The sequence below is a fragment of the Oncorhynchus tshawytscha genome, linkage group LG34 (genome assembly GCF_018296145.1).
Source record: "Oncorhynchus tshawytscha isolate Ot180627B linkage group LG34, Otsh_v2.0, whole genome shotgun sequence".
Classification (NCBI taxonomy): domain Eukaryota; kingdom Metazoa; phylum Chordata; class Actinopteri; order Salmoniformes; family Salmonidae; genus Oncorhynchus; species Oncorhynchus tshawytscha.
Genome location: NC_056462.1, coordinates 12,195,203 through 12,216,779, shown reverse-complemented (window position 1 = coordinate 12,216,779; position 21,577 = coordinate 12,195,203). Strand labels below are relative to the sequence as shown.

Genomic DNA, 21,577 nt, shown 5'->3' with positions numbered 1-21,577 from the left:
TCTGCCAGGATCCGCCAGAACTGCCAGTCGGCCAGGATCTGCCAGTCGGCCAGGATCTGCCAGTCAGCCAGGATCTGCCAGTCGGCCAGGATCTGCCAGTCGGCCAGGATCTGCCAGTCGGCCAGGATCTGCCAGTCGGCCAGGATCTGCCAGTCGGCCAGGATCTGCCAGTCGGCCAGGATCTGCCAGTCGGCCAGGATCCGCCAGTCTGCCAGGATCAGTTAGATCCGCCAGTCTGCCAGGATCCGCCAGTCTGCCAGGATCCGCCAGTCTGCCAGGATCCGCCAGTCTGCCAGGATCCGCCAGTCTGCCAGGATCCGCCAGTCAGCCAGGATCCGCCAGTCAGCCAGGATCCGCCAGTCTCCCAGGACCCACCAGTCAGCCAGGATCCGCCAGAAGTGCCAGTCAGCCAGGATCTGCCGGAACCACCAGCCAGCCAGGATCTGGTAGATCCATCAACCTGCCTGAGCTTCCTCTCACTCCTGAGCTTCCTCTCACTCCTGAGCTTCCTCTCACTCCTGAGCTTCCTCTCACTCCTGAGCTTTCTCTCACTCCCGAGCTTCCCCTCAGTCCCGAGCTGCCTCAGTCCCGAGCTGTCCTTCAGTCCCGATCTGCTCCTCAGTCCAGTGGGGTTCTGGGTGAGGACTACTAGGCCATGGTCGGCGGCGAGGGTGGACTATCCAGGGACGAAGGGAGAGGGGACTAAGACATTAAATGAGTGGGGTCCACGTCCCGCGCCCGAGCCGCCACCATGGACAGACGCCCACCCGGACCCTCCCTATTGTTTTGAGGTGCGTTCGGGAGTCCGCACCTTAGGGGGGTTCTGTCACGCCCTGGTCAAAGTATTTTGTGTTCATCTTTATGTATTTGGTCAGGCCAGGGTGTGGCATGGGGTTTTTGTAATTGTGGTGTGTTTGTCTTGGGGTTTTGGTGGTGGTATTGGGATTGTAGCTTAGTGGGTTGTCTAGCAAAGTCTATGGCTGTCTGGAGTGGTTCTCAATCAGAGGCAGATGCTTATCGTTGTCTCTGATTGGGAACCATATTTAGGCAGCCATATTCTTTGAGGGTGTCGTGGGTGATTGTCCTTAGTGTCCTATGTGTACTCGTTGTTAGTTTGCACCAGATAGGCTGTTTCGGTTTCGTTTATTGTTTTTTTATAAGTTCGTGGTTCTTTGTTATATTAAACATGGATCGCAATCGACACGCTGCAGTTTGGTCCGACTCTCTTTCATCACCACTAGAAAACCGTTACAGATAGTTACACTTGATCACATTTGAAATACTCCTCTTGCTGGGGATATGTATAGATACTGAGTAATAATGTAGGTGTAAGGGAGATTTGCCGACCTCAATGGTTAAACACTTCAGAAGAAAGAAAGAGAAGGAAATGCTCCATGAAGTAACTGTGACTCACTTCCAGTAGAAATCACCAGGGACTGCTTGGGGGACACATTTTACTATCTAGGGCGACCGAGGATACGGCGTCTCGATAAGGTGTTAACTAGGTGTGCCCGTCATAGCACAGGTGAGATTGGAACCATTCCCTTTACAGGTACGGAAGCTTTCAAAATAGGGCACTTTTTTGTGTGTGAGGACACACAGACTGTTGTTTTAACCACACTAACAAGGCTAGTTCCTCAAGGGGTCGAAACAGACAAGGAGTAGGAAGAAGGGAAAATTCCAAGGCAACTTCTCCTCATTGAGTTTCAACACATCTCCAGGCTGCATGTAGGTGTTTTGACAAACCAGGGGGGGACACTGTGACACCCCTCCCACGCAAACACACCCACACTCACATGGTTAAGACGTCCAGGGTTTCCACGGGAGCTCGGACCACCTCGAAGTAGTTCTGCAGGATGGTGGCGGTGCCAGAGAGGGCCTCGTGCCCGCAGCCGCAGAACAGCGCCACCCCAGCGTACAGAAGGATGGTGGCGAAGAGAGAGGCATACGGGAGGACGCCCAGGCATTTGACGCAGCACTCAAAGCATCCTGGACAGAGACAGAGAGGGAAGAGGAGAACGTTTAGACTAAAGACGGTGGTAGAACATCTTAGATATTCACAGGTGCTCTAGTCATGAAATACGGTACATGTCACACTCTATTCACGGCTCGACAGGAATTGAAATACGTTTGACACCAGAACCAAAGGAAATAAAAGCACTGTAACAGCGAGGGAATCGTTGATTCAGAATCAGAAGATCATTAAATCAGCGTTTTTCATTTAACCTTTTATTTTATGACATATATTTTACAACACCAAATCCCACCGCATCTAATTTGAAACGCACAGGGATCAAATTATATCCCATCTATCATCCGATAACAACAAACCACATTTCTCCAGTTGCCCGAGAGCCAATAAATCGCCTGTTGCCATCTCGGGAAGGAAGTTTAATGTCACTCCAGCCAATCATAATCGCTCCCCGGACAGATTTATGGGTTTAATACAAAGAGAGCAAACGGTATTGATCTGTGGATTGCGGATTGCGGCCCTGCAAATGGAATCCCTCCCTTCACCCAGGCTAGAGCAGCTGCTGGATGTATGACTAGTCGTAAACACGGTGAGTGAGTGAGTGAGTGTGAGAGCTACAAAACAGAACACTGATAGCTAGAAGGAGAAGACAGTGAGAGAGGGATAGAAGGAGAGATGCAGTGTAATGGATAATACTGTGTCTGTGAGGGGGCGGGGTATGTTTTATTATCTCAGACTACAGGAAGTATCTATCTGACCATCTCCGATGAAGGAAAAGCGTGTTTGTGATACTTGAGTCTAACGCTCCCATCTATCTTCAACTGGACTGGATAGGCGAGGTTCAGATATCGCTTATCAAACGAATCGGCAAACGTCCAATTGTAATATTGAACTCCTATTTTCCATAGCCTGGTCCCAGATCCATTCGTGCTCTTGCCAATGCCAACAACATTGCTGTTTGACATGACAGTGAATGAAAAGGAGTTGGCATGATAGCTCAAACAGACTGGCACTCAGGCTAGGCTTTCCTTGTAGTATTACTAATGTGCAGTAGGTGACTACAGCACAAATCCCAGTTATGTTCTGACTCTACTGTACATTGGTGCCTCTGGACTTGCTTTAGTTAGAACACTTGGAAGGCATTTAAACTGCAGGGTCCCAGTTGTGTTGGGAATGAATAGCCCTCACACCTACGCTACACCTTGACATCACCTGAAAGCACTCCTGTCTATTTCTGTTATACCCCTCTCTGCATACACAGGATGCTCTGGAGACCATCACTGCTGCAGCCTGGAGAACGTGCGTAACCGTGTGTGTGTGTGTGTGTGTGTGTGCGTGTGCATGTGTGTGTTAGTCAGTTGATGTCAGGTGGTATTGAGTCTACTGTGAGCACAGGGCCAGATTTCAGCCAATAGGAAATCAGACTTAGTTCAGAATCCTCTGCACGTCTCTTTCACTGTCAGTCCTGCTTATTATCCCCTTTAAGGCACAAAGGCGTGTGTGTGTGTGTATGCGTGTGCGCATGTGTGTGTGTGTATGTGTCTGTGCAGTCAGGCGAGAGACAGGAAAGACCGTCAACACACTCCCTATGTCTTCAGCATGCCAAGGCTGACACAGGGAGAGAAGAAACTGACAAAATAATCTGAATCTATACTGTTTCATATCACCATCATCCCATCAGGCCATGTGGTATACTGATTTTAATGTATATTCTTGATGAATACATATTGGTGAATAAATTACAGTGATAATAGTAAGCAAAGGATATATGATCATTTTACGGTACCCTCCTCTTTGTGCATTGAGGGAAGATTACTGTATCATGCAGGGGTATGCAGCAAGATAAAACAAATCTCTGTGTCAAAAAAGTACAGGGTGACCTAGTCATAATCCTAATCATATTAGTAACTTTGATTAACAGAACAGTTTCTAATTGCCCAAATCCTAGTCATATTAGTAACATTGGTTCCTTGGTGTTGGACTGAATCGGCATGCCTATATACGGTGGCCAGTGAATGTCTACACACCCCTTGCACAGTCTTCAACATTTTCTGTGTGTGTGTGTGTGTGTGTGTGTATGAGAGGGAGTGTGTGTGTGTGAGAGGGAGTGTGTGTGTGTGTGAGAGAGGGAGTGTGTGTGTGTGTACCTGTGGCAGACTAGACACAGTAGGGTATTGATTTCTGAGCCCAGTCCATCAGAGCACAATATGGGCAGTGGGCACCTTCATTAATTTACAAACACACCTGATAAATAGGCCAAACGATGGAGTCATAAGTATCTTTGTGATGGCAGCTGATCAATCATTTACAAAGCTGATACGTCATGTGGGTGAGGACTTGGGGAATGATTCAAGCAAGCTGTATAACTTGGAGTAACAGACCAGGGTATTTTCCAATTTCAAGTGATACTGGGTTGATCACATTTCTTGAAAAATCGTACTGCATTTACTAGAGTCAGCTGTAAATACTATAGCTATAACTTCACTATTTCATCTTGTTAATTATATAACTGGTGCAATGAATTGCAAAGATGACACGATTGCACCTCCACTGCTTTCACCGAAGTACGCCTTTCCGTCTTGCCCCAATGCCCAGCTCAGAATACTAACACGAACTGTGCTCTCTCAGTTGAGAAACATTCGAAAGAGTCCATGGATATTCATTGGAAACGGTCGGCCGGATGCCCCCAGGACTGAATCTGGGAAAGCCATTGTCAGCACAAAGTGGGAACAAGCAGCACAGTTCACTTTCTTTCCCAGGAAAAAAATCCTTCATTCTACGAATCTGTTAGCTGATGTGAGTGGGGTGTGTGTGTGTGTGTGTGTGTGTGTGTGTGTGTGTGTGTGTGTGTGTGTGTGTGTGTGTGTGTGTGTGTGTGTGTGCGCACAGTACGCCCGAACACAGCAAAGGCCTGAAAACGGAATAAGACAATGTTTGTTTTCCGTTACCCTCAGCCCAGCAGAGACATGACTGAATAGGGTGGTGGCAGGTTGTAATTACATTGCCCTCCTCTATACAATATGTCAGGCTAGACACTGTGAGGAGGATGTGTCTGTAGCCATGCCCTCCTCTATACAATATGTCAGGCTAGACGCTGTGAGGAGGATGTGTCTGTAGCCATGCCCTCCTCTATACAATATGTCAGGCTAGACACTGTGAGGAGGATGTGTCTGTAGCCATGCCCTCCTCTATACAATATGTCAGGCTAGACACTGTGAGGAGGATGTGTCTGTAGCCATGCCATCCTCTATACAATATGTCAGGCTAGACGCTGTGAGGAGGATGTGTCCGTAGCCATGCCCTCCTCTATACAATATGTCAGGCTAGACACTGTGAGGAGGATGTGTCTGTAGCCATGCCCTCCTCTATACAATATGTCAGGCTAGACACTGTGAGGAGGATGTGTCCGTAGCCATGCCATCCTCTATACAATATGTCAGGCTAGACGCTGTGAGGAGGATGTGTCCGTAGCCATGCCCTCCTCTATACAATATGTCAGGCTAGACGCTGTGAGGAGGATGTGTCCGTAGCCATGCCCTCCTCTATACAATATGTCAGGCTAGACACTGTGAGGAGGATGTGTCTGTAGCCATGCCCTCCTCTATACAATATGTCAGGCTAGACACTGTGAGGAGGATGTGTCGGTAGCCATGCCCTCCTCTATACAATATGTCAGGCTAGACACTGTGAGGAGGATGTGTCCGTAGCCATGCCATCCTCTTCTTCTGCCATGCTGTTACCCACTGTGGGGGAGTGTAGTAGTTGTCTGCATGGCAACATGCCTATGGGGGATACGGCAGGTAGTCTAGTGGTTAGAGCGTTGGGTTAGTGGTTAGACCCTTTCCCTGCATATATGCACACTCACATGTACACGGACACAGGCCGGCAGATAGGCACAGACACAGGCCGGCAGATAGGCACGGACACAGGCCGGCAGATAGGCACGGACACAGGCCGGCAGATAGGCACGGACACAGGCCGGCAGATAGGCACGGACACAGGCCGGCAGATAGGCACGGACACAGGCCGGCAGATAGGCACGGACACAGGCCGGCAGATAGGCACGGACACAGGCCGGCAGATAGGCACGGACACAGGCCGGCAGATAGGCACGGACACAGGCCGGCAGATAGGCACGGACACAGGCCGGCAGATAGGCACGGACACAGGCCGGCAGATAGGCACGGACACAGGCCGGCAGATAGGCACGGACACAGGCCGGCAGATAGGCACGGACACAGGCCGGCAGATAGGCACGGACACAGGCCGGCAGATAGGCACGGACACAGGCCGGCAGATAGGCACGGACACAGGCCGGCAGATAGGCACGGTCACAGGCCGGCAGATAGGCACGGACACAGGCCGGCAGATAGGCACGGACACAGGCCGGCAGATAGGCACGGACACAGGCCGGCAGATAGGCACGGACACAGGCCGGCAGATAGGCACGGACACAGGCCGGCAGATAGGCACGGTCACAGGCCGGCAGATAGGCACGGACACAGGCCGGCAGATAGGCACGGACACAGGCCGGCAGATAGGCACGGACACATGCCGGCAGATAGGCACGGACACAGGCCGGCAGATAGGCACGGACACAGGCCGGCAGATAGGCACGGACACAGGCCGGCAGATAGGCACGGACACAGGCCGGCAGATAGGCACGGACACAGGCCGGCAGATAGGCACGGACACAGGCCGGCAGATAGGCACGGTCACGGGCCGGCAGATAGGCACGGACACGGGCCGGCAGATAGGCACGGACTCAGGCCGGCAGATAGGCACGGACTCAGGCCGGCAGATAGGCATGGACACCCAGAGCCAGCGCCAGCCAGTGGTGGAGAAAGTACCCAATTGTCGTACATGAGGAAAAGTAAAGATACCTTAATAGAAAATTGTAAAAGTGAAAGTCACCCAGTAAAATACTACTAGAGTAAAAGTCTAAAAGTACTTGGTTTAAACGTACTTAACTATCAAAAGTAAATATAATTGCTCAAATATACTTAAGTGTCGAAAGTAAAAGTAAAAGTATACATTATTTCAAATTCCTTATATTAAGCAAATCAGACGGAACCATTTTCTTGTTTTTTTAAAAATTCACGGATAGCCAGGGGCACATTCCAACACTCAGACATAATTTACAAATTAAGCATTTGTGTTTATTGAGTGCCAAATCAGAGGCAGTAGGGATGACCAGGGATGTTCTCTTGATAAGTGCGTGAATTGGACCATTGTCCTGTCCTGCTAAGCATTCAAAATGTAACAAGTACTTTTTTATTTTCCTAGGCAAGTCAGTGAAGAACAAATTCTTATTTTCAACGACGGCCTAGGAACAGTAAGTTAACTGCCTTGTTCAGGGGTAGAACAACAGATTTTTTACCTTGTCAGCTCGCTGATTCGATCTTGCAACCTTTCGGTTACTAGTCCAACACTCTAACCACTAGGCTACCCTACAGCCCCATCACCATTTCCCTGGGTGTCAGGGAAAATGTATGGAGTAAAAAGTACATTTTCTTTTGGAAAATAGTGAAGTAAAAGTTGTCCAAAATATAAATAGTAAAGTACAGAACGCCCCCCAAAAATACTTAAGTAGTACTTTAAAGTATTTTTTACTTAAGTACTTTACACCACTGGCACCAGCCCTAACCCACCCAACCCTCCCTCCCTCACTCCCTCCCTCCACACACGCCCAATAGGATGTCATCAGAAATGATCGAACACCCTACTGACTGCCTGGTTCAGACCCCTCTGTTCAAATACACGTCCAACAATGTCCAACACTCAACACAGTTGCCTGGTGAACAGCCAGCAAGGGGAAGGCTATGTTGGATCATCATTCTTAGCGATACGTCATAGACGCCCACAGGCATGTCAGGAAAAGGATAATTTCGCCAACAGAGAGAGAACTTATGGCGGTGTGTGCATGTTTGAGATCTGGGAAGGAACATATTGTCTTATTGATCTAGCATATTCATGATTGGGATAAACCCATGTATTCATCTAGTCTAATCTATGCTAGGATACAGAATTGATAGATAGCTGACATTTGATTGATAACTAAGCAATAATTACTTTCCGAGTGGATAACACACCACACATCATCTCTACAACGAATGGCACCTGATATGGGATCCATCTGATCCATGACAGTCCTCTAAGGACTCTAATAATAACACAGATCCATGATCTATCTCTCTATGTCCTCCCTATGAACATGAACAGTGCTACATAGATGATTAATAACTGTATGTAAGGCCCAGTAAACGAACAGACACAGAGTAGTCAGTGGGCAAAAACTGGTTGAATCAATGTTGTTTCCACGTCATTTCAACAAAGAAATGCAATGTGATGACATTGAATCAAAGTGGAAAACGGATTGAATTGTCTTGCTTTTCACCTAAACCCAGTGGCATGTTTTGTAGATTTCACTTTCAGTTCATGTTAGTCGAAAACTCAACCAAATATTACATCAAAATGATAAATGACGTCTGTGCCCAGTGGGATGTCCTGTTGATTGATGAGGTAACAGTAGATGAATGGCCTCTTAAAGGTATCTTAAAGGGGATGCGAGTCTCTTAATGGGGAGGCTAGGGGAAATTTACTGTCGTGCTGTGCTGGTCTTAAGTGGTTGTTTTTTCATCTAGATGGATGGTGGCACATGCACACAAACACTCACATTGAATGGTGATGGATAGAGATGCTCGCTTGGCTCAATAGTTCTCTGTCAGCATTATCAACTCCATTTCCCAGGGGGCTTTGGCTTGGATGCCTAATCACCCAGTGAGGGCCTCGTCTGTCTATCTGGTCTGCTCAGCCTTCTACACTACTTATTAAAATGGTAATCTCTTCTCGCCTCCTCCCTGTGCCCTACGGAGGAAAAGTTCCCTTTACTTAAAATAAGATGTTTCAAGGCAACCCCCACGTATGAATTATAATCAAGAAAGCCTAATTCTTGTTTAAAATCCTGGACGGGTGTTTAAGACAGGCTATTTATATTGGGTTAGATACCATGTCTGGTTATGAAGCTTGATAGCCAGGAACAATACCCCACAATTCCCTGTTTCATACTCTCCAGGACACAGATGAAGCCGAGACTAGATACTCTCCATTGAGTTTGCTTTTCAGTCCAGGACTAGGCTTAATCTGTGTCTGGGAAACCAGCCACCCTAGTCATAGACTGTTCTCTCTGCTACCGCACGGCAAGTGGTACCGGAGCACCAAGTCTAGGACCTAGAGGCTTCTAAACAGCTTCTACCCACAAGCCATAAGACTCCTGAACAGCTAATCAAATGACTATTTGCACCCCCCTCTTACTTAAGGGCTTGTAAGTAAGCATTTCACTGTAAGGTCTACCTACCACTGTTATATTCGGTGTGTGTGACAAATAAAATGGGATTTGATTTGAAACCAGCCCTTACAGAAATACTGAGCAGAATGGATTTTAGCCTAGGCTACAGCTCAAGTGCTAATGACATAGAAGTCGCTAATACAAAAGAGCGTAGGCTGTGGCATAAGCATTGATTGGCTTTGTACACTATTATCCCCTGCAGGTGCATAGGCCTCTTCCAGAATGGCTGTCATTACGAAGCAGCCACTCAGACATTTAACAAACGTTAAAGTGAGGCAATAAAAAGAGAGACAGAGGGGAGAAATGGCATCAGTCGGATTGGTATTAAATGATTTTAATAGCTGTGTGATATTCCATTCCAGCTGGCACATTGACCCACCTCTGTGCCCACTCCTTTGAAGGGTATTAGAGATTTAGAGTCGGGGGTTCTGCCCACCCTGCTCTTACTGTCAGTCATTTACCTCATTGGGAATGCACCCAATCAGCTCATACTACTATTGTCAGCATTGACCTTACTTGGAATGCAGCCAATCAGGTCATACTACTAACAGTCAGTCATCGACCTGAGTGAGATCACAGCCAATCAGTTCATAACACTAACAGTCACTCATCGACCTCAGTGGGATCATAGCCAATCAGCTCATACTACTAACAGTCACTCATCGACCTCATTAGGAATGCAGCCAATCAGGTCATACTACTAACAGTCAGTCATCGACCTGAGTGAGATCACAGCCAATCAGCTCATACTACTAACAGTCACTCATCGACTTCAGTGGGATAATAGCCAATCAGCTCATACTACTAACAGTCACTCATCGACCTCATTACGAGACATGACTAAATAGGGTGGTGGCAGGTTGTAATTACATTGCCCTCCTCTATACAATATGTCAGGCTAGACACTGTGAGGAGGATGTGTCTGTAGCCATGCCCTCCTCTATACAATATGTCAGGCTAGACGCTGTGAGGAGGATGTGTCTGTAGCCATGCCCTCCTCTATACAATATGTTAGGCTAGACACTGTGAGGAGGATGTGTCTGTAGCCATGCCCTCCTCTATACAATATGTCAGGCTAGACACTGTGAGGAGGATGTGTCTGTAGCCATGCCCTCCTCTATACAATATGTTAGGCTAGACACTGTGAGGAGGATGTGTCCGTAGCCATGCCCTCCTCTATACAATATGTCAGGCTAGACGCTGTGAGGAGGATGTGTCCGTAGCCATGCCCTCCTCTATACAATATGTCAGGCTAGACACTGTGAGGAGGATGTGTCTGTAGCCATGCCCTCCTCTATACAATATGTCAGGCTAGACGCTGTGAGGAGGATGTGTCCGTAGTCATGCCATCCTCTATACAATATGTCAGGCTAGACGCTGTGAGGAGGATGTGTCCGTAGCCATGCCATCCTCTATACAATATGTCAGGCTAGACACTGTGAGGAGGATGTGTCCGTAGCCATGCCCTCCTCTATACAATATGTTAGGCTAGACGCTGTGAGGAGGATGTGTCCGTAGCCATGCCATCCTCTTCTTCTGCCATGCTGTTACCCACTGTGGGGGAGTGTAGTAGTTGTCTGCATGGCAACATGCCTATGGGGGATACGGCAGGTGGTCTAGTAGTTAGAGCGTTGGGCCAGTAACCGGAAGGTCAAAATCTGTTGTTCTGCCCCTGAGCAAGGCAGTTAACCCACTGTTCCCTGTCTGTTCAGGCTCTTTGTTTTAGCTCATCCAACTGTTAAATGAGCCAATTCAGTTTACCACTGATTCCATCCTGTGTTTGCATACATAGTCTTCGATATAGGCTGTGCAGCCTTGGGCTTAGGGGGACATGTCAATGTCACTGACGACTTCATTTATGCAAAGCCTGGCGTCTGAGCTCTGACGCACAAGGCAGAGAGCATGGGTTTACACATGGTCGCGCTTTTGAACACAAACAAAGGAAATCAAGTTCTTACGTCTAAATATGCGGCATTGTCTATAATTGAGCTCGGAGCTTTACTGAGATAATTCGCTAATTAAACTGGGACTTCTTAAAGACCGCCTTGAGACCTCACATCAAACATCATGGTACACAAAACCTCGTGTGTAACCGTACATTGTTTCCCCCCAGCACCTGTGAGAAGAAGTTTGTGATCAAATTTACTGTCACAGCTACTTCTCACAGCATCGAGTCCTGCTCCTTAAGGCATGACCATTTTGCACGATTCAAATTTCATTTGTAATGGACAGCCGAACCCTAGTGAGATGAGAGGATCAATCATTAGCCTTGCTAGCACGTCCTCACCACCGCCGCCTCCCTCCCTTTCCTCAGACGGACGTACAGACAGCTAGCGGTCGGCGCTATTACCCATCTCTCAGCCAGCCGGCGCGTGTGACTCAGAGGCAGTACTGAGATAAGCTCCGCTGCCTTCCTCCTCCAACTGGACTCCTGACTGGAATAGCAAACAGGCCGAATGGCCCAAAGGCAAATGGATAATGACCTAACCGTCCGTGGGCTACTAGCCGATATATACCACGTCCGTTTCTCACACTGAGGATGACTCTCTGGTCGACAATTTCGGTACAGTCCATGTTTCACACCTCCAGGTTTCTAGGACTGACTGTGACGCCGTCTGAAATGGCCCCCTATTCCCTATATATGCAGACCAAAAGGACGCAGGGGCCGGTTAGGACGCAGCCATTATCTCACATTGCCAGTCTAGTTGATGTTTCACACCCGCCATTTCAGTGTGAACACCAGTGTGATGCGTGATGAGAGGAGCCCGGGTGCCAAAATGGCTGCCTTGGCGTGAGTCCGCCAAGGTGGGTGTTACTCATTAGTGGTGGATGAGGGGGAATTGGGTTATTACTATTATAGGACACAGTGAACCACACACTAGGCCTGCACATCCGTTAAGACTCAGGTTAACTACCTACAACCCAGAGCCTGTGTGTGTGTGTGTGTGTGTATGTGATAAGGGGGGATGAGAGGTATATCTGTTTGTTCAGTGCATTGTTAATGTTGATCGGCGTCCAGTAGAATGCTATGGCAGGTATTGATAGATTACAGAAAGGGACTAGAGCCCTTGCATGTGTATGAAGAGGAGCCATGCTTAATCTATACAGAAGGAGACATCCCAGCTGCCTTGGCAGACAGTATAGCACCCCGTCAATTAGAGGAGTTAAAGAGCTGAGACAAGGGAACGTGAAATTAACCTGAATTTCCTTTGACTGAATGAATTTCCTTTGACTATAATTCTTATTCCAGTCACTTAATACAACGGCAGCGTGGCTACAGGCACACATGCACGCACACTAGAGCTGGGCGATAATGGACAAATGCCTGAATTTATGCGATAACGATAAATAGAAGAATAAGTTTATAATATTAACCTTTTTTTTAATCCCTCGAACTAGTTTGATGGTTGTAACCATCAATTGTCCCATTAACAAACACCCATGTGAGCAAACGTATTTCCTTTCAAACTTCACATTTGTCTAGTATACAGTAGGCTACTTATTGTAGTGAACGATTTCAGCAAAATGCCCGCGATAAGTGATCGGTATGGTTGGTGTCAATAATGTACGATTTATCGTCCCAGCTCTAACACAGAAAGGCAGACAGGCAGGCAGACAGACAGACAGACAGACAGACAGACAGACAGACAGACAGACAGACAGACAGACAGACAGACAGACAGACAGACAGACAGACAGACAGACAGACAGACAGACAGACAGACAGACAGACAGACAGACAGACAGACAGACAGACAGGCAAGCAGGCAGGCAAGCAGGCAGGCAAGCAGGCAGGCAGACAGACAGACCCAAAACCTTGATCCCAATATGATCCGATCAACTATCCTTGACTAACACCACACCCTTCCAGTCCAGCTCACCCTTTCGCAGTCTAGACCAATAGAAACAAGACACCCCATTTAGTCTAGTCACCAGGTCTCATAGGGCAGTAACCGATGTGCCAATGTCACAGGCCACTTCATTCTACTCCATTGTCCCTTCATAATTGAATCAAGCAGCACTGGGATGTCTGTTGGAAGGCTAAGTCAATACCAGACAGTCGATACAGATGCAGTATCTACCTGGAGTACCATCTACTGCCACAGACTAGGGAGAGACAGGCCCCGTACACAGTGTTGGGATAGAAGACGATATCATAAGCAAACGATACAGTATCTACCTACTTTCTATGTCACAATAGGAAGACATGGGAGAATATTGCTTACAGTAACCACATAGAATACCATGTATTCCATTATCCACATGAGCATAGCACTTAAAATGTATGTCCCAATATATTGCTTTAGGTGAAGTGGTATGATAGTGTGGGTATGCTAGTATGGGTATACATACTAGTGTGGATTTTGGCACTGAGCAGATAGTATTCCCTTTGTGTTTCAAGTCAACCCTTTGTCTCATTGCAACTCATGCTCCACCGACAGGTTGCATCCTGGGTAATATCTCCCATGCTGCTCGGCTCCACAGGGGGTGACGATTGGCCTCTTTTTTCCCTCTCTCAGCATTCTATCTGTTAATCTTGTTGCATATTAATCCTTGTTATTGTTATTAGTACAGTTTCTCGGCACGCGAGACCGATAGACAGACATCCTTATCCAAGATGAAACACAGTAAAGAAGTCACAGAACTCACATTTGATTTGACATTCCTTTATGAATTGTAAATGTTTCAGAGCGATGTGACTCAAATCAAACTCGGCGCAATTCAATGACATATAAATGTTTTATAGTTCTCGCAGGCTTAAATGTGTATCTATCTTTAATAAAGAATTGATCTATCTTTAATAAAGAATTGATCGCAAGTGATTTGAAATCCCTGGGTGTGACTGCGGATGTAGTGTGGTAGTATTGTGGTAGTGTTACCACGGAAACCTACAGTGTGACTGTCAGGGACAGTTAGGGAAGCAATGCCCTCAGAGCAGGATGGACATCACAACAATAACACTCTACTTTCCTCAGGCTATAACACGTTAACCACACACCCACACACACACACACACACACACAAACACACAAACGACGAGCTCACAAACACATGAAGGTGTTTTCATCACCATTACCATCAAATCAGATGCAAGGTTTGAAAAAATGCCAGAACATTCAAATGAATGTCAGGTCCGCTCACGAATTAGGTGACCAGTTTCGTGGGGAACGCATTGGAATGATTGGTCAGCACAACTGGTTAATTGTAGTAATGCATGTGTAAAATCAGGTTTGGACTAGCTGTTCTGAATTAATTTCCAGAAGTGGATAAATTATCCCCGTTGGCAGTGAGGCAGGCAAGCTACATGCGTTTTATATGATTAGAGCCTTGTTGCTATGGTACCTACGGGGCATTCTCTTTAAACCATCACTTTTTAAATGATTTATGAAGATGCCGGTATTTAAAATACAGGATAGGCAGACAGACGGAAAGAAAACGGAAAAATTATGAGGAAAGAAGTGTGTGTGTGCGTGTGTGTGGCATAGAAAAAACAAGTGTGGCTCTAGCAGGTGTACATTTCCACTAATAGGATTTAAAGTCAGTATTAAGGGATGGATGCTGCGTTGAAGCATACCCTCCCTCTCTCCATTTCCAAAGTTCAAAGGATGATAGGAGATTTGGGTTGGGGGGGATGACGAGGTATAAAAAAACATGTTTTCTTAATACTGTTAAGAAGGATAACACACATTCTATCTGTCAATCATTGGAGTATTAAAATGAATATTAAAATGTAATATGGCTCAGCCCAGACAACAGAGAGACTAGGAGAGATTGGGAGAAATGGAACCAGGGAGGATCCTTCAGTACAACACCAAGCAACGAAAGAAAAGTAGCTGTTCAAGCCTCTAACACCACAGGAGATGTGAAAGCAGCCTGGTGAATAATTAATATGCATCATTTGCATATCAGTCTAGAGAAGTAGCAGTAAGAGCAGTAACAGGGTCCCAGAGCCCCTACATTAACTGCAGGTGCCGCTTTCTCAGGCGCCTCTCAAAGTGGTCTATACACAGCAAATCATTGTTTTGTTTTATGTTATATGAAAGAGGTGCATCAGCTTCTAGTCTACACACAGAGAGAGGCAGCACCTCATGTTGAGTCTAACTCCTCCTGCCTGAGAACAGAGTGGTGAGGTCAGATACCAGAATTTGATATGACGTTCAGAGGAATCAAAATAAAGAGAAAGAGATAGAGAGAGAAAGAGAGAGCCTCAAAGAGAAAGAGACAGAGACAGAGAGATAAAGAGAGAGACAGAAAGAAAGAGAGACAGAGAGAAAAAGAGAGAAAAAGAGAGAAACAGACTGAGAAACTGCCCTGAGGTGACGCTATGTTGAGAGTTGTCACCAAACCTCCCTCCCTCCCTCCCTCGACACCACTTCAGAGGCGTTCCCCTGGGGACAGGCCGGATAGCCCTAGCAGACAGCCGTCACATGTCACTAGCATCCCTTCAGCTGACAGAGTTCTGGAGCTCACAGTCAAGTCAAACAAGCTGTGTGTGTGTGTGTGTGTTTCCCTGACTATTCCCTTCTCTTTCTCTAGGTAAACCACAACCAGCTTTCCCCCCCTCTTTAAACAGCTTTGATAAAACGGTTCTGAAGTTCTCAGTGATGTCATCTTTAGCAGGTTTCTGAGTCGGTTAGTTGGTTTTGACCTATGGTGTTTGGGGTCATAGGCGGTTATATTCAAGGTTATACCCTGGTCTAGTGTGGCTTACTCGTCTTTAGATAACCCCTTCCACCTTGTGTGGTGAGGTCAGGATGTGGATTTGAACCACAAACTTGAAATCCCTCTCCGATTCAACATAATCTACCATTCAGAAAACTTGTTTGCTTTATCCATATGTCCTATCTTCTTTAGATGGAAATACAAGCATGGCTTTCCAGAAAGCATGTAGGCTATAGGTTATGGCTCTGCCCTAAACCACTCAAATCCCTCTAAAACACATCAATAGGCCTACTGTAACTATCCACCTTTAGTCCTTTGGAACGCTTCATACTGTAGTGCACTGACCACATCAACAAAATCCAACCCTATTGTCCTGTCAGTACAGGTCTATAGGTCTCCTTATAAGGAGGCGATCTGCTCCATCACCTGCAGTTAGATTTTAGCGCGATGCATCTGTCTGGCATGCTAGCATTTAGCCGTAGCGATGATGTTGCCTTGACGGGGCATATGTTAGAGAAGGCTGGACAAATGGAAGAGTGCAGAGGCAGAGGCAGAAAGCTCGGGATGGGAGACAGAGAGGATGCTTCTTCCATTATTTAGGGCTGCTAGCCTGCCAGGGTCATTAATAATGTAGCTAGCATAGCGTCGCGCTGGGATCGCCTTGCTCTGTGCTGCTGCTGCTGTTGTTGTGATGCTGTGGGGAGAATCATTCAGGTGGCCGGGTCTGAGGGAGGACTTATTATTAAGACATAACCAGGATCAGAGGTGTGTGTGTGTGTGTGTGTGTGTGTGTGTGTGTGTGTGTGTGTGTGTGTGTGTGTGTGTGTGTGTGTGTGTGTGTACAGTGCATTGCAGAAGTATTCACCCCCTTGGCGCTTTTCCTATTTTGTTGCATTACAACCTGTAATGTAAATGGATTTTTGGAGGGATTTCATGGACATACACAAAATAATCCAAATTGGTGAAGTGAAATGAAAAAAATGACTGAAAAGTGGTGGGTGCATATGTATTCACCCATTTGCTTTGAAGCCCCTAAATAAGATCTGGTGCAACCAATTACCTTCAGAAGTCACATAATTAGTTAAATAAAGTCCCCCTGTGTGCAATCTAAGTGTCACATGATCTGTCACATGATCTCAGTAAATATACACCTGTTCTGAAAGGCCCCAGAGTCTGCAACACCACTAAGGAAGGGGCACCATCAAGCAAGCGGCACTATGAAGACCAAAGAGCTCTCCAAAAAGGTCAGGGACAAAGTTGTGGAGAACAGATCAGGGTTGGGTTATAAAAAAATATCAGGAACTTTGAACGTCCCACGGAGCACCATTAAATCCATTATAAAAAAATGGAAAGAATATGGCACCACAACAAACCTGTCAAGAGACGGCCGCCCACCACAGACCAGGTAAGGAGGGCATTAATCAGAGAGGCAACAAAGAGACCAAAGATAACCCTGAAGGAGCTGCAAAGCTCCACAGCAGAGATTGGAGTATCTGTCCATAGGACCACTTTAAGCCGTACACTCCACAGAGCTTGGCTTTACGGAAGAGTGTCCAGAGAAAAGCCATTACTTAAAGAAAAAAATAAGCAAACATGTTTGGTGTTCGCCAAAAGGCATGTGGGAGACTCCCCAAACATATGGAAGAAGGTACTCTGGTCAAATGAGACTACAATTAAGCTTTTGGCCATCAAGGAAAATGCTATGTCTGGTCAAACCCAACACCTCCCATCACCCCGAGAATACCATCCCCATAGTGAAGCATGGTGGTGGCAGCATCATGCTGTGGGGATGTTTTTCATCGACAGGGACTGGGGAACTGGTCAGAATTGAAGGAATGATGGATGACGCTAAATACGTGGAAATTCTTGAGGGAAACCGGTTTCAGTCTGCCAGAGATTTGAGACAGAGACGGAGGTTCACCTTCCAGGAGGACAATGACCCTAAGTATACTGATAAAGCAACATCCGAGTGGTTTAAGGGGAAACATTTAAATGTCTTAGAATGGCCTTGTCAAAGCCCAGACCTCAATTCTATTGAGAATCTGTGGTAAGACTTAAGATTGCTGTACACCAGCGGAACCCATCCAACCTGAAGGAGCTGGAGCAGTTTTGCCTTGAAGAATGGGCAAAAATCCCAGTGGCTAGATGTGCCAAGCGTAGAGAGACATACCCCAAAAGAGTTGCAGCTGTAATTGCTGCAAAGGGTGGCTCTACAAAGTATTGACTTTGGAGGGTGAATAGTTATGCACGCTCAAGTTATCTGTTTTTTTGTCTTATTTCTTGTTTGTTTCATAATAAAAAACATATTTAGCAACTTCAAAGTGGTAGGCATGTTGTGTAAATGAAATGATACAAACCCCCCCAAAAATCTATTTTAATTCCAGGTTGTAAGGCAACAAAATAGGAAACATGCCAAGGGGGGTGAATACTTTCGCAAGCCACTGTATGTGTGAGTGGTGTGTGTGCGTGTGTGTGTTTAGGTAATGTCAGTGAAATAAGTATTTGTCCTACAATCACCATAACAATGCCAAAACAAGACAATATCAACCATGACACATTGTTGTCAACAATGACAGTAACATAGGTGAAATACAATTACAATCAGGCAGAACGGCATATAGCATTGACTTTTATGAGAACACACAAAAATGATTGAAGCTTCCTCATTCTGTGGTGTGTTCATACTCAATCCCACACAGTAAATCCATGCTGCATTTTGGACAATAAATATAATATAATAAATATAATATAATACACACACTGCTACAGTACAAGCAACAGAAGGCGTCTCCCTCATGACAAAGAGCCTCCTCTCCTGCCCACCCCCTCGCGCTCCCTCTCACCCCCCACCACCTTTTCAGTCTTTCCATCTGTCAGAGCCCATGTCAAACAGGCACCCCAGGGATTACCCCCCCCTGCCTCCTCCTCCGCCTTTAATCCATACGGGATCAAAGGTCATAATTATCTAATGGTTACCTCCGAGTGGGGAAAAGAATAGAACAGGCATCTTCAATAGAACCCAGGATCTAGTGGGCAATTGGAATACAAGGCAGCATGCCCCCTTTGCCACTCTATCCTTTCTCTGTACAACTATACACCAGCTAATCCGGTGAGGTGAGGGAGGGAACTGGGTAACGAGACAATGGAAGGGGAATTACAACCCGCTACGCGCAGTTTGACTGAACAAAGACACACAAGGGTCATAGACATTAGGCAAAGAAGCTATTGTTAGGGTTAGAAATACTATATACTGTAGTATATAAATCAAAGTGAATTAGCAAATGGGTTTCGTTGATAACGTGGCTATAAGGGACCTTCTTTTGTTCAGAAGGAACAACCCACCTATGTAACAGTGAGGAATAGAGAGGACACCTTCCTCTTTCCTCTTGTTGCGGGTGTGAGGAATAGAGAGGACACCTTCCTCTTTCCTCTTGTTGCGGGTGTGAGGAATAGAGAGGACAGCTTCCTCTTTCCTCTTGTTGCGGGTGTGAGGAATAGAGAGGACAGCTTCCTCTTTCCTCTTGTTGCGGGTGTGAGGAATAGAGAGGACACCTTCCTCTTTCCTCTTGTTGCGGGTGTGAGGAATAGAGAGGACAGCTTCCTCTTTCCTCTTGTTGCGGGTGTGAGGAATAGAGAGGACAGCTTCCTCTTTTCCTCTTCTTGCGGATGTGAGGAATAGAGAAGACAGCTTCCTCTTTCCTCTTCTTGCGGATGTGAGGAATAGAGAGGACAGCTTCCTCTTTCCTCTTCTTGCGGATGTGAGGAATAGAGAGGACAGCTTCCTCTTTCCTCTTCTTGCGGATGTGAGGAATAGAGAAGACAGCTTCCTCTTTCCTCTTCTTGCGGATGTGAGGAATAGAGAAGACAGCTTCCTCTTTTCCTCTTCTTGCGGATGTGAGGAATAGAGAGGACAGCTTCCTCTTTCCTCTTGTTGCGGATGTGAGGAATAGAGAAGACAGCTTCCTCTTTTCCTCTTCTTGCGGATGTGAGGAATAGAGAGGACAGCTTCCTCTTTCCTCTTCTTGCGGATGTGAGGAATAGAGAAGACAGCTTCCTCTTTTCCTCTTCTTGCGGATGTGAGGAATAGAGAGGACAGCTTCCTCTTTCCTCTTCTTGCGGATGTGAGGAATAGAGAGGACAGCTTCCTCTTTCCTCTTCTTGCGGATGTGAGGAATAGAGAGGACACCTTCCTCTTTTCCTCTTCTTGCGGATGTGAGGAATAGAGAGGACAGCTTCCTCTTTCCTCTTCTTGCGGATGTGAGGAATAGAGAGGACAGCTTCCTCTTTCCTCTTGTTGCGGGTGTGAGGAATAGAGAGGACAGCTTCCTCTTTTCCTCTTCTTGCGGATGTGAGGAATAGAGAAGACAGCTTCCTCTTTCCTCTTCTTGCGGATGTGAGGAATAGAGAGGACAGCTTCCTCTTTCCTCTTCTTGCGGATGTGAGGAATAGAGAGGACAGCTTCCTCTTTCCTCTTCTTGCGGATGTGAGGAATAGAGAGGACAGCTTCCTCTTTCCTCTTCTTGCGGATGTGAGGAATAGAGAAGACAGCTTCCTCTTTCCTCTTCTTGCGGATGTGAGGAATAGAGAGGACAGCTTCCTCTTTCCTCTTCTTGCGGATGTGAGGAATAGAGAAGACAGCTTCCTCTTTCCTCTTCTTGCGGATGTGAGGAATAGCTCCCTGTAGCTGTTATCTTTTACACTGTACCAACCTCTCCTCCTCATGCCGGTGTGTATAGGTCTCTACGGCTCCTCCTCCACATCTCCTCTCCGCCCGACTCATGTGCGCATGTTTAATCGACCAGCGTGGTTGCCATGTCGACGGGCGACAGGGAGGGAGAACAGAGCAAATTCGGCTCTAGCACTCAGTGACCCAGTTAACTGTAAAATGTCACAACAGATACACTGGGAATGACAACGTGTGTGTGTGTGTGTGTGTGTGTGTGTGTGTGTGTGTGTGTTGCATATTATGACTTTGGGTTAATTCACATTAAGTAAGGTCTAGGAAGATCTGGTTTAAAGCCACTCACAGTAATCCACTACTATGCCACATCTCCATATTTGGAGATAGTTAAGATGTGGAACAGATGTCAGAATCGACTGAAAGATAAACTTGCAGAGCAGAGTGTGTAATCGACTGAAAGATAAACATGCAGAGCAGAGTGTGTACGTTTCTTTAAACGCTGCTTCCCTGGCTTATATTTACTGCTTTGTACAGATCAAAAGTCGAGTTTCAAATACTGTATTATTCATAGTACGAAGTCTGAAAATCTGTACATTGGGGACAGGAAGGGAAATAAAAGAGAGTACATGTTGACACAGAGTGGAAGGATGCTAGAGAAAGAGACAGTGAGAAAGAGACAGCGAGACAGACGGATAAAGAGAGACTGTCAGAGATAGACAGAGATATATATAGAGAGATAGAGAGAGAGATAGACAGAGAGATAGAGAGAGAGAGAGTTAGACAGAGAGATAGAGAGAGATAGATAGAGAGAGAGACTTAGACAGAGAGAGAGAGAAAGATAGAGAGAGAGAGATAGACAGAGAGAGATAGACAGAGAGATAGAGAGAGAGAGATAGACAGAGAGAGAGAGACA

General features: G+C 46.5%; 1 protein-coding gene across 2 annotated transcripts in view; it reads right to left on the bottom strand.

Moving 5' to 3' along the window:
- The window catches only part of LOC112232018 (neuronal membrane glycoprotein M6-a), a 65,560-nt gene that overhangs the window by 24,046 nt on the left and 19,937 nt on the right, over positions 1 to 21,577 (bottom strand). For both annotated transcript variants that reach the window (XM_042311974.1, XM_042311973.1), the window contains exon 2: positions 1,797 to 1,989. In XM_042311974.1, coding sequence (XP_042167908.1) covers positions 1,797 to 1,989 — 193 coding nt within the window. The remainder of the gene's footprint in view (positions 1 to 1,796; positions 1,990 to 21,577) is intronic.